Source organism: Acanthochromis polyacanthus, chromosome 1 (assembly GCF_021347895.1).
Source record: "Acanthochromis polyacanthus isolate Apoly-LR-REF ecotype Palm Island chromosome 1, KAUST_Apoly_ChrSc, whole genome shotgun sequence".
Classification (NCBI taxonomy): Eukaryota; Metazoa; Chordata; class Actinopteri; family Pomacentridae; genus Acanthochromis; species Acanthochromis polyacanthus.
In genome coordinates, this window is record NC_067113.1 from 62993027 (window position 1) to 63007501 (window position 14475).

Consider the following 14475-nt stretch of genomic DNA (forward strand, 5'->3'; position numbering starts at 1 on the left):
TCTAGTGCATTTTATATATCGTTGTTTGAATGGTTCTGTTGCACAGGTCTCTACTAGTTACATCAGTGAGCTGTGGTAGAAGCCAGTGCTGCTCCTTCTCTGCACACTGCAAAAAATATCCACCTTACCTGCGCTTTACATCAGAAATAAGAGCAAAGAATATTTTATTTTAAATAAAATTTAAAAAATTGGGAAAACTTAGACGTGCTTGAAGGAGTTGCATGTCTTTGATGCAAAGCTCCTTGTTGATCACGTGTTTTTACGCAAAGCATTTTTCCAGAAACATGCCAGAACTTGTAAAAATCAAACCCCGCCTACGGTTAGTACAAATGGACGCGCCGGTGTGGCAGAAATGTGTGAACTTAGCTGTGATGTCGACACCGAGCAGCAGGGCTGGAGAACATATTGAACGCGGACATTTTTTGCAGTGTGGCACGCTCTGTGCCAAAAGCGCCGGCGGTGCGCAGGCAGCCTCCAGATCCCACAGTTGGATAGATGGGTATCACCAGCATGTGATCAGGCTGCTGAGTGGATCCGAGCAGCTCCTACATCTCACAGATCCGCACTGAGCGATGAAACCTGCACTGCCTGAGCCGTCGCTGCTCTCAGCCTGTGGACTAACTGGAGTGACCCCGGGTGTCTTTAGGGGATGATGGGGATGAAGGAGGTGCTGGTGGTGATGAATCCAGCTGTATTTTACTGCGAAAAGCGCCAACTTTCACTCTTCTTCTACTCTGTATGTCTTTAAAGCGCAACAGCATGCAGAGCTCCCCGAATGAAGACAAGATCCCAGTAAGTACCAGCAGATGGATCCGCAGCCTCTCTGCTGCTCTGCCCTCTTTGTGTGGAGTTACTTTGTTGAACATTTACAGTTTTCATACTCGTTTTACATTTCAAATTTCAGAACTGTTGGAAATTAATCTTGCTCTGGACGCGATTCTGTAACTAATCCTACTTATACTTAATCCAATATACACAGCATGAAACACAAGACAGTATATATAATGCATCTAATAATAATCATAATATAATTATATTTAGGCCATTCCATGGATATTTACTACCATAACACATAGTATGCCTGCTGCAGTAAACAGCAAGCAGGTGAGGCTCTGTAAAGGATTTATAACCTTTTGGGAACCTTCTGGCAACCTCCAGGAATGCTTCTGCACAAAGGTTGTCCTAAGCTCTAAGTGTGCGCACCTTTGCACCATTCTTGGTATTAGCTAGACTAAAGTGAAATTGATTTATTTTTATAGTGAAATCTACTTTTTTTAAAAAAGTGGCAGCAAGCACAACCCTTAAAGACAGCTCCAGGAGCTTGAAGGTGGAAACAGTTGTAGAATAAAACATCTGAGCTGGAGGAAAACCTCAATGGGAATGAAAAATTTCATAAGAACTTTACTTTTTAGTTAGCCTAGCTAGACCCATGCACTGAAGACGCAAGGGTCTAGGCACGCTGGGCAGGGAGGGAGGCGGGCTAAAAGGTTGTCTATCAAATCACTCTGCAGCAATTGGGTAGGTATACAACCAATCAACGAATAGGCTCCGAGAGCGCCGGAAATCAGAGGATGCGGTAGTTCGGTGAAGCCTTATTTATACAGTCAATGGGTGAAGCTCAAGTATATTACAGACATGTTAACAGAAAGATTATTCAGAGTCGGTGCTAATAGAGCTCAACGACTGTTGTCGTTTTTGTTGTCGACCCTGGCAGAGAATTAAATTCGTTGCCGTGGGTTGTCTAGCGCGGCTAGGCTAGTTGTTTCCGGTTGTTTCTGTCAGAATCGTCACGCCTCTGTCGTCACTTAGTTACGCCCGCCTTCTGACTCTACACTTCATGGTGATTCGTTTTAGGAGAATCCAACCTCGAGCCTTATGGAGGGTAACTAGACCCACCCTGGCAGAGAATTAAATTCATTGCCGTGGGTTGTCTAGCGCAGCTAGGCTACTTTTTAGTTCTTTTGATTGTTAAATCATATATTTGAATTTATTCTGTAGTTTTTTGCTTACAGTGCAGGTAAAGGTACATAAAGGTAGATTAACCATATCTGAAGCGCTAGAGCACTGGAGGCATCAGGAATAATATATGGTACTAATTTACACTTGTACACAGGTAATGCTGATTAGAGCTCAGGTGGGTGGAGCCACGCTGGGATGAACCAAACTATACCAAACTCTGTAGCTGAGTCTGAAGTCATTTCTGCTGCACTCACTGACTATTCCAGACATAATAAATATGCTGTTTACTCTGTAACACTTTTCAAAAGTCAAGATTTTTAAACCAGATTTTAAAAATAAAATACGTAGAGCAAATTCAACCACAGTCCATGTTCAAGAATGATAAAGAGGTTGGTTTCTCCATCCAACAGCTGCAACTAATCCTGATAAGAGACTGCTAATTAGCCTGAAAGCTAAAAACACTTGTGGAGAAATGAAATAGTTTGGCTAAACTAGCATGTCAGTCAACGAAAAACCATATTTCAAGCTTTACTTGACCTAACTGAGAGCCAGGACCATTACGTGAGTGTTTAATGTACATTTTTCTTATTTCTTTACTGATGTATTACACCATTTTTATATCGTAAAAGAAAGACAGTTTTAAATTTTTTGCCCAGGTGGTGAGAGAGACAAATGCCAAGTCCAGAGAAAAACCCAAACCAGCTGTCCTAATGAGAAAGGAAGTGGGATGTAAAAACAGTTTAAGACAGTTTAGTGAACACTGTCACAGTGAGTATGTGTTAGAGAGTTAATTCACTGACTTTGAATATTTTTTGAAACACATGTAAAAAAACAAATGACAACTAAGTTAAAGCAGAGATTAAGCCACCTATGCTAACATCTGTGCTAACATTTATTCTAGCATGTAAGATAATCTTCAGATGAAAATGCATAGAAAAATTAAGCTCATGATGTCTTCTCTACACTCAGCTTTTAGACTTTAGCTTGATAGTATGTTTGTGAAAATTATTTATCCATTGAATTTATCTCAGTAACTCTGAATTATTGTTTCAAGAAGGTAACATGACTTTTAAATAAAGCTAGCTACCTTTATAGACATCATGTAGGTTCTCTCTACACTAAACTGTTAAATTTTTTTAACTTATTCCATTATTAGCATGTTGTGCTGTTTGTTTATTAGTTTAACTTGACTCCATTTAGGATAAAATGTAAAATCAATACTTTTGTGACTGTTGTTTGCTTGTGCCTTGAATAAACATAGCGTAAAGGTACTGGACCATATTTTAACAACCTATTCTGCTGAAAAGTAAGAAGCTTTCTCTTTGCCAGTTTAAAACCTTCCATCATGCCCAGAGCCTATAGAGCTTTCCCTCTTGTGTCCTCCATGTTTAGTCTCCCTCTCTACTTTCCCTAGTGTCTAAATAAAGAATAAAACAGCCAAAGGTGAGCTGACTGCCCACTCTGCTGCTGAAGGTTCTCACATCATTGTTTTTGAGAACCTGCCAAAAGCCACTTCTGTTTGCGTGTGCTGACACTGCAGTAGATGTTTAAGTTCATTCAAACAGTTATTACATAACTCCACTGCTGCTTAAAGGTGCTGTGTATGCTTGTCTTTAAACCATTTGTATGTGAGCGGTATACTTTGCTGTGATGATTGTAAAACATACTGATTTTCAGCATGACTGCTACTGTTCCAGTGACTGCTACATGCATATTTTCTATTCCCTTTTGATGTCCTCTCAGGTTGTGGGATCGACTTCAAACCCCCAGGTCAGCGGAGTAGGCCTTTACTTCTGTGACGGCCAGCGGAAAGTTGACTACGTTCTAGTCTTTCATCAGAGGCGGCACGGCTCTATACGATCTCCTGCCACTACATCGGTTTCACAGGACCGGTTATCCATTGTTTCCAATGGCAACTTTCCTCCGACGGGGGCCTCAGATGTGGCACCAGCGAGGGGAGATGGCATTCCAGGAGGGGAGGCTGCAAGTGTTGGGGAGGTGTTCATAGAGCTTGGAGCTGCAGGCGAGAACGAGTCAACAGAGCCTGCTGAGCATGAGATGCATCTGATCAGACAAGAGTTTGAGGCAAACCTGATTGAGGCCGGATTGGAGATTGAGAGGGACAGAGAGGTGAGTGTGTTTATAGTCTCCAAAGCACTGTGCAAAATCACTGCATAGCTTTCATTTTGAAATTTCATGTATAGAATGAAATGGTAAATGCTACATCAAATGCAATAATGCAATCAAGAGTGATGATGTTAACAAAGACTCATTCAAAGGCCTGTGGAATGTTCATGTCAGCCAATATTTTATTAAAGGAAACATGGAACCATTTAACCTTCATGTACAGGGTCAAGTCAAGTTAAGGCTCACATTCTGAAGTCATTCTGGAGCCTATCCCAGCTGACTTAGTGTGAAGGCAGGAGACACCCTGGACAGGTCACCAGTCTATCACAGGACTACACACAGAGACAAACAATCACACTCACATTTACACCTACAGACAATTTAGAGTTATAAGTTAACCTCGGTGTGTTTTTGGACTGTGGGAGGAAGCCAGAGAACCTGAAGAGGGAGAGCATGAAAACTCCATGTAGAAAGATCTGCAGGCACAGGCTGTGACGTAAACGGGGATCTTCAGCGTTAATTTCATAACGTTCACAAATCAGTATCTTATTTAATATAGAAACTTGATAAGAAACAATTAAGACAGCAAACTGCAGCGAACATGGAGTAACAACAGCCTTTTATGACTTTTGGGACTGAAAACCTGATAAATCTAAACCCAATGGTCACCCTACTTCTCGCTTTGTTTTGGTCTCCACCAAGTGGGCTCTAACTTATTACATTCTGTTATATCCTTTCATCATAATAAACCAGTTGCTAACTTTGTCTGCCTGCTGTTTGGTGCTGGATGATTGATGTTTTTTTCGTTCATCAGAGCTCTTTCTGCAAATAGCAAAACCAAAACAAAGACCTGAAAGATGCTAAAACAGTTCTTCAAGCTGAGAGAACCTACAGAGTTGGGCTAGCAGGGCTGCAACTGATAACGATTTACATTGTTGAATTGATTATTGATTATTTCTCCATTAATCAGTTAGTTGTTTGGTTTGAAAAATGTCAGAAAATGTCAGCAATATTGGCATTTTCCTAAAGATGACCTCCTCAGATGCCTTGTTTTGTCCACAACCCAAATATATTCACATTACCCTCATAGAGGAGTAAGGAAACTGAAAATATTCCAAATTAAGAAGCTAAAATGAAAAATGTAAATAAAATCCTCTTACCAAGATGCAGATGTTTAGCTGGTTGGTGTTCGTAAAAAAAATTGTTTTCCTTAAAGATGAAGAATTATGAGCATTTTTTTCACCATCATACCTGGGGAACTAATCAAGATTATAATCACACATTATCCAACAATCTGTTTGTTTCATATACCTACGAAACTCTGTAATTTTTGGGGATTGTACAGGATTTTTGATGTTAAACCTTGACAGACGATCTGACATAGTATTGTCTTGAGCTATACAAGGTGAGCGCCTACACAGAAATCGAGCTTAGATGGTAGAAGAGAGAGATGGAAGAGACTGCATGTTTTTAATGATGAAAGTGTCTATTCCAACAGAAAAACCCTTGTGTCATGGACAGATGCCGTTATGCCTTTTTTTTTTTTTTTTTAATCAGATGCTATAGGACAAAATAACTGAAATGCTACATTAGCAGTCACAATCTAGAGGAATCATGAAGTCAGAGTTGATGATCAGTGTTTGTTAACTTGAGCCAAAGGCGCAATAAAATTACACCTATTGCTTTATAATAATATGCTGCAGTGCAGCATAGGTATATTCATTAAAATCAACAAAACACATCCAACTACACTCTACAGAATGTGATACACTGGCAGACCCACCTACCTACAGGGTGAACAGAATATTTCTTCTCAATGTGAAGAAATGTGTGTTTATCGGTACCCATCTCCGACATCATGAATCCGTTACTTCTGGACCAGGTTTGTCTCAGTGGACACCCAGTTTAGTCATCAGATCAGCTTTAAGTTGTCATAGTGTCAGCACTACGGTTTGCACTTATCTGCTGCTTGTTGCAGCGTGCAATGTGACAGTTTGTTCAGATGACTAAAAAACTGTAGCATCCTCAAAGTGCTTATTTGCATGCAGTTTATTTTTCACAGACATTAACATGAATGTGTGTATCTTTTATCAACGTTCACTTCACTCACTCTGTAAAACCTGATAAAGGAATTTGGTGAATTCTACTCATCTTTTATAATTTGCTGATTTCAAGTTAAGTGAACCTAAAATGTCAGATTTTTATTTTCAAACCACTTTATAACAAAAAAATTTGAGCTCTTTCACCTTGATCCATTTTCATTTAAAATGACGAGTTAAATTAATGGATAAATGAGAGTCAACTGAAGTCATTAAATTAAGTTTTAAAGGAACAAAACTAGTGGTAGGCAGGCTTCCCAGGCTGCATTGTTAGAGAGGTGAAACTCCCCGGACTTTTTTCTTCTTTAGACAGGTGGAAACCTGGTGTGTTTAATCATGACAAGAGGGTTAATCCTGAATTCAGTCCTTGTAGACCTTTAGTCTTATACTTTATTTTGTTCAATGTATAATTTATAAGTTCCCATTGTCAAAAGAAACTCTTAGAGAAACTCCTTAAACTGAGAAAATGTAAAAACACAGCAAGTCTCTCTGTAACCAGATGTATGTGACAAGCTGATTTAGTTTAATATATTACATTTATTGAACTTGTTTTCTCAGGCTGAGTTAATTTCGCTCAGCTAGTTTTACGATTCCCCAACAATTGATGACTTTGAACTAAGTAATGAATCCAAGTGCAGGTAACTTACATTTTTATGGCAGGAGGGAAGCTTGTGTATTCAAGCTAAATTAACTTAAACTGATTTTCAGTGCTGATGTTATGGTTCTGGGCCATGAATGAGCTTGTGTTTACCATATGAACAAAGGCAAATGTGAAAAAATGCAATTAAAAGAACTGCAAATGAAGGATAAATAAGGAAATAGTGTCAGCAAAGAAAGTCAAATGTGCAAACTGAATCAGTGAAGCTCACAATAAAACCACAACAGAATTAAAAAGAGCACTCAGTAATCCAGTCACAAACCTTTAAAACAGTCTCAATAGGAAATTCTTTTAAAAATGGTATTTAAAGAATGGCAGAGTTCTGTGTCAAAAGCAGCTTGTATCCAAGGGCAACACACAAAAACGCATAACTTTGTGCAAGCTGCACCAAACCTGCAAACCTGAACAATGGAGCAAAAAAGTCTGATGAGTCATTCAGCCTTGTTCCTTCATCCAGAAAAGCCTGCAGAAAGGAAACCGTTAACTGACAATGTGGATGGATCTGGACTGAGGAAATTGACTTTAACTAAAAATGAGAAAGACTGGTGGTATTTGGCATGGTAAGATAATACATTTTCAGGATGAGTTTTATCAAGAGAGCGTGCACGTTCCACGCTTATGGGCACAGCGATGCACGTCTGCAGGAGTCATGAAGAGCAGAACTGTGAGAAACACTTTCCCAGGTACAGTCTACTGTGAGCACCATTGAATCTTAATGGAGCTGAGTATTTGAACTGAACTCGGAATAGCATTTCAATTTATCATCTCAAAAGATATAATTATATCTGTGTCTCCTGCCTGAGGTCTGTTCACGGTGCTTTGAACGTCTTAACTGTAGATTCTCTGTTCTGTCTGCAGCGTGCTGAATGTGGCTCATGTTTGCTGCTGTAACTTGTTTTTAAGTGATGATTGTAATATTTACCAACCACCTATATATTAGATTGAGATTTTCTTTCGTTTTTGGACTCACAAGGGCCTGACCATTTCACTGGAGCTGGCAGACTTTACTTCTAGTGGCTGCAGCCAACACAGCTGCTGTGCTGACTCTTTGTATCGATTTACTAATTCTGCTTGAAACGGGTAATTTTGTTTTGACGTGTACAAATCGTTTTCGCTGTGATTGTGTGTTACGTACCAACCGGGAATTGTGTGTGTGGTTCTGTCCTGCTTTTTAGCGTGCGTGCGTGCGTGCGTGCGTGCGTGCGTGCGTGTGTGTGTGTCCATGTTTTTGCTATATTGTGGGGACCAAATGTCCCCACAACTGTAGGAAAACCGAAAACTATGTCACTTGTGGGGACCTCATTTCGGTCCCCACAAGTTTAAACAGTGTTTTCTTGGCCATGTTGTTGTTACTGAAAAAAAGTAAAAGTGCAAAAACGTTTCTTTAGGGTTAGCCATTGTTTTGGTTAGGGTTAGGGGTTGGTTAGGGTTAGGGTAAGGGTTAGGGGTTAGATATGAATGGGAGCCAATGGTATGTCCCCACAATGATAGCAAGACACACACATGTGTGTTTGTGTGTGTGTGTGTGTGTGTGTGTGTGTGTGTGTGTATGTGTGTGTGTGTGTGTGTGTGTGTGTAGCAGGCACTTGGCAGAACACACAGTCTGTGTGCTTTGTGTTGTGATGCTACAGACTCAGAGTTGAACAAATGCAGTTATTGTTAAAGTTCTAATTGTAGCTAAATGAATTGCACTTTGGCTCCAATAGGAGGATGAATCATTTGGCAACTTTAAGTGATGCTCACTTCAGCTGGTACAGTTTTGTGAATTGTTGTGTGTCTAATAAAAAGTAAAAGCAGATACAGTGGGTATGGAAAGTATTCAGACCCCTTGAAGTTTTTCACTCTATGTGTCATTGCAGCCATTTGCCAAAATCAAAAAAAATCATTTTATTTCTCATTAATGTACACTCAGCACCCCATCTTGACAGAAAAAAAACAGAAATGTAGAAATGTTTGCAAATTTATTAAAAAAAGAAAAACTGAAATATCACGTGGTCATAAGTATTCAGACCCTGTGCTCAGTATTGAGTAGAAGCACCATTTTCAGCTAGTACAGCCATGAATCTTCTTGGGAATGACGCAACAAGTTTTTCTCACCTGGATTTGGGGATCCTCTGCCATTCTTCCTTGCAGATCCTCTCCAGTTCTGTCAGGTTGGATGGTGAACGTTGGTGGACAGCCGTTTTGAGGTCTCTCCAGAGATGCTCAATTGGGTTTAGGTCAGGGCTCTGGCTGGGCCAGTCAAGAACGGTCACAGAGTTGTTCTGAAGCCACTCCTGTGTTATTTCAGCTGTGTGCTTAGGGTCATTGTCCGGTTGAAAGGTGAACCTTCGGCCCAGTCTGAGGTCCTGAGCACTCTGGAAGAGGTTTTCCTCCAGGATATCTCTGTACTTGGCCGCATTCATCCTTCCTTCAATTGCAACCAGTCGTCCTGTCCCTGCAGCTGAAAAACACCCCCACAACATGATGCTCCCACCACCATGTTTAACTGTAGGGATTGTATTAGGCAGGTGATGAGCAGTGTGTAGCACTCACTCTGCAATAGTCTGTCACTCTGGAATAGTTCATGGTTGGCCATCAAGATTCCAACCTGAACAAGGCACCTGCCAATCACAATCAGTCACAATCAGACACAAGTCACAGTCAGTCACTTTCACATTACTGGACCTCCTCACTGTCAGTCAACACCCCTGAACCAATCACCAGCAGTCTCTCTCACCTGGAATCCACCCCATTCCTTTGTTTGAAGCATATCAGCTTCATTCAGTCACACACAGCAGGAATTTGAACAGGATCACCTCACATCTCTGGAAACCATTCACTTTTCACAAGCCTGGACACCTGGAACTCACACCATTAAGGAGGAAGTGAGTTAAACTTTTGCTAAGCATGTTAAAAGCCTTTTAGTATCACGCTAATGCTCAAACAAATGCTAACAGGCCTTCACCCCTGGAACCCTGCTTTTGGATTTCTGGATGTCACCCACCTGAACCCATACTGTGCTGAATGTTCGTGAGCATCAACTAATAGAAATATGATAATTGATGGCAATGATAATGATTGATTGATGAAGCCTGTCTGCTGAACAGGTTAGGCTTCAATGGAGAATTTCATTTGATGGCGAACTACCCTGGAACGAACTGGAAACAATTGGCTAGATTCACCCCTTCACCCACCCCACTGTTGGCAGGCCTCACAGCCTCATCCCTTCCCTGCTGGTGTGGTAGGACTTACTTACTTTAGATGGATTGATTCACCTTGGTTAGATTTGTTTTGTCATTTATGGACTTGTTTCGAATGAACTATTTTGATTAACACTGCTGGCAACAGTGGAACCACGCTCACCTTTATTTATTGCCAAACTGAATCTAGCACTGTTGCTTTTGATTGTCAAACGTGAAGCTACTGAATTATAGGTGAATGTTTAATTTATTCTCAATCTGATTTTCTGTTACTGTTTTGGTTTATTATTTTGGTCATTGTTTTGCCTTGATGTATTCAAGTATTTTTTTGTTGATTAATTTTTTAAATACATTACCGGTAATCTAATTTGAATTTTGTGTTCATTAATTTTCACACAGCTCCCAGAGCTGAACCTTTCCATAGCCTAGCCCTTAGCCCACCATTACAAGTGCTACAAGTGCCTGGTTTTCTTCACACATACCACTTAGAATTAACACCAAAAAGTTCAATCTTGGTCTCATCAGACCAGAGAATCTTATTTCTCATAGTCTGGGAGTCTTTCATGTGTTTTCTGGCAAACTCTATGCGGGCTTTCATGTGTCTTGCACTGAGGAGAGGCTTCCGTCGGGTCACTCTGCCATAAAGCCCCGACTGGTGGAGGGCTGCAGTGATAGTTGACTTTGTGGAACTTTCTCCTATCTCCCAACTGCATCTCTGGAGCTCAGCCACAGTGATCTTTGGGTTCTTCTTTACCTCTCTCACCAAGGCTCTTCTCCCACCATTGCTCAGTTTGGCTGGACGGCCAGGTCTAGGAAGAGTTGTGGTCGTCCCAAACTTCTTCCATTTGAGGATTATGGAGGCCACTGTGCTCTTAGGAACATTGAGTGCTGCAGAAATTCTATTGTAACCTTGGCCAGATCTGTGCGTTGCCACAATTCTGACTCTGAGCTCCTTGGGCAGTTCCTTCGACCTCATGATTCTCAATTGCTCTGACATGCACTGTGAGCTGTAAGGTCTTATATAGACAGGTGTGTGCCTTTCCTAATCAAGTCCAATCAGTTTAATTAAACACAGCTGGACTCCAATAAAGAAGCAGAACCATCTCAAGGAGGAATGGACAGCATGTGAGTTAAATATGAATGTCGCTGCAAAGGGTCTGAATGCTTATGACCATGTGATATTTCAGTTTTTCTTTTTTAATAAATTTGCAAAAATTTCTACATTATTGTTTTTTTCTGTCAAGATGGGGTGCTGAGTGTACATTAATGAGAAATAAAATGAACTTTTTTGATTTTGGCAAATGGCTGCAATGACACAGAGAGTGAAAAATTTCAAGGGGTGTGAATACTTTCTGTACCCACTGTAGAATATGGGGTCCTGGTGCAATGTTCAGGACACAATTACCTGCAGGTCAGATGCTAGGATGACACTTTAATAGTACACTGCTTAATGTACAGTACAGCATCAGGGTTTGGCATGCATGTGTGCAATAGCTATTTTGCTTAATACGTCTGTGTGTGTGTTTGTGTGCTGGTTGGCAGCCAATTGGCAGTGTGCGCAGTCTGCAGGCTAGTATTAATCAGATTGTTGACAGTGTGGCCATGGAACCTAAGCCAAGATGAGATTAGCTAACTGACTGACTGATAGCTCCTTATCTCATCTCATGGATCGAGGGCTAGATTGAATCTGCTGCTGAGAGCGGAAGAATACTTGCATTCCATTATCCTCAATTTGAATATAGTGGCAGGTACTCTTACAAAATGACTGACAACCATAATTACACTCCCTCGATCAGCATGGAGCAAGTTGTGGTTGTAGGAGGTGCTGGCAGAAAGGAGGAACGCTGCCTGATAATATCTGTAGGTTTCTGTTCACTTAATTGCTCATATACAATCAGACAATCTGAAATCATTTTGTCTCTGCACCCTCAGTACAGAATATCACATTAGGTAGAAAGTCATAGTTATTAATTAATGAAGTGCACACAACAGCAGCAGGTACTAATCTGCACAGAATGGTGCAGTGGAAGCTGATTCTCTAATTTGAAATAAATGAACTTACATCAGAGGGACAGAGCATTAGCTGTTGATCGTTTACCTTATGTTGGAATTAAATGTGCGGCAGAAGGTTTTAATGGACATTGTAGTACTTTTTAAGGGATTAACCTTAATTTAAGTTTTTTTTTAACACTCTTTGGGTTTTGAAAGTCAAATGTTACTTTGCTCCAAATCTGTTAGCATTTTGAAATATTTAGCACATATGAATGGGACTAATGCAGTTTACATTATGATATTGTATTATTGTAGTTGGTACAACGAACCAAGTGATTTTCCACCGGGCCCATACTGTAGCAATAAATACCTGTTCGGTTATTTTAAACAATTTAAGCGATGCCTTGAAAATGCGCATTTTGTTCAATGGTAATTTCATTGTATTGTTGTTTTGGCTCTGCTGAAGGTGTTGAAGAGTTTCAGTCATTTCTAAAAAGCTCTACTTCTGTCTTTCAGAGCAGATGCTGTTATGGTTTGACATGACGTAGTACAAAACAGAGCAGCAGACAATGATGAAGAGCAGTATGTTATGTGTGTATTACTTTCAGTTACATGTTTCAGGCACAGCTGCATTGTTACCAGAGAGACTAGTGGATTTACTCATGCAAAGTTTGTGTCGTACAAATCCAAAAGGATAAATGTGTTACAACAGGATACGGCATGATAAAGCACTCAGTGGGTTAAAGAAAGTGGATGACAACTCTTACCAGTGGTATAATGGTTGTAAATCAACCAGTGTAGATTCTTTTTCTATGTATCTAAAATAAATCAGTCAACTAAAATGTCCTCATTGTGACCAACCTGTTTGACTTGAGCTTAATTGGATGCTGGGAAATGTCAAACTTGTTGACTGTGTCTGAGGATTATTGAGCTGACCTTCGATCTCTGAGGGACATCCTCTTCCAGAACACTTTTAATTAAATCAGAGCATGATGTTAATTTCAAGAAATCGAGCTGGGACTTTTGACGAGTTGTGTTTTTTTTTGAAACATAATGAACAGAATTAAGTGTTTATAGAGAATGACTCTGTTATCAAAGATGTCATAACTGGCAAGTAGGACAGGATTCTCCTCTTTACGACACCTGCCTTTTAGATAATTACACAATGTAGAAACTGAGGGAGGATGTATTTTTTGTCTTAAAGGAAAAGCAATTTCTGACCAATACTGCAAAAGTTGTGATGTTTTTGAAAATCTCTGACATGAACTCGATGGCTACAGTTTATGTTAGAGATTTTCAACAGCGTCACAACTGTGTGTGAATATTTAAACTTTTTTGTCGCATTCTTTATCTTCTTAGCCATCTTTGAATACTTGAATTATTCATTGCACAAAAATGGATGCCAAATGTTATCCTAGTATTTCCAGAGGGAGGCATGGGAAATTTGAATTTGGTTTCCATTACGCCATCCATCTTTAAATCAGCATTTCAGCCATGTCTAATTGAACAGAGTATTTTGATCAATCCAGCTGTCTACACAGGCTGCAACAGCTTTTTGTTTTCAGAACTTTAAGATAAGATAAGATATGATACGATAAGATAAACTTTATTGATTCCTCACTAGGGAAATTCACAAGATAAACTGCTCCAGCAGAATGAAGAGTCCCTTAAAGGAGCTCTGTCTTTGGACAATCTGCCTTTTTTATTCAAAGCCGTTAACAGATGAGGGATAGTACAAATTCAGCAAACATGCAGACCTTCTGATTTTCTTTTTGTGATGCCATAAAATGATTTTTAAGAAGCCACTGTGGTCAACAGGCACATCTTTGGCCATCACCTAGATTTTTACATTATGGTTATGTATAAATGAGATGGTCTGAGGATGGAATGGGGGAGTAAGTATGTGCTGTATGTGTTTGTTTTATGGCATGTATTTGCTTTGGAGTTGGATTGGCGGCATTTGGTTACCAGACCATGTATGTATGTTTGATCATATCATTGTATTTGTGTTTATATTTGTACTTTAACTGTGCTTATACTAGGGAAAATTTGTCTCTAGCCACTGTGGCTAAAGTGCTAGAATTTTGTTTAGCCACACTTTTTCAGTATCTGTACTGCGGCGCGTGAAAATTTGAAAAAATGGAGTCCTTTTCCTGCATTCTGGTACATTTTGAGGCCAAAAATTATGTTCAATCTTGCTTCAGTTCATTTAAACATTTTAATTAAAAAAGTTACTCAAACACAATTTGCATCTGGACTATTTTTATTTCTAAGTAATAATAAATATGCACAACAATTTCTGTAAAAAATCAATATATCAATCATGTCACTGTAACATAAAATACATACTCATTCAATACTTAAGACTAGAAAGTACTGAATCTTACTTTCCTGACGAGATTCATGAAAAATGCCAATGAGATTCATCTAAACAAAAATATTATTTTTGCCATAGAAT

General features: G+C 39.7%; 1 protein-coding gene across 1 annotated transcript in view; it reads left to right on the top strand.

The window, feature by feature from the left end:
* Window positions 1-314: 314 nt before the first annotated feature.
* Window positions 315-14475, top strand: part of ano2b (anoctamin 2b) — a 103169-nt gene continuing 89008 nt past the window's right edge. Inside the window, exons 1-2 of the mRNA XM_051950841.1 lie at window positions 315-792; window positions 3703-4089. Coding sequence (XP_051806801.1) covers window positions 739-792; window positions 3703-4089 — 441 coding nt within the window. The 5' untranslated portion in view covers window positions 315-738. The remainder of the gene's footprint in view (window positions 793-3702; window positions 4090-14475) is intronic.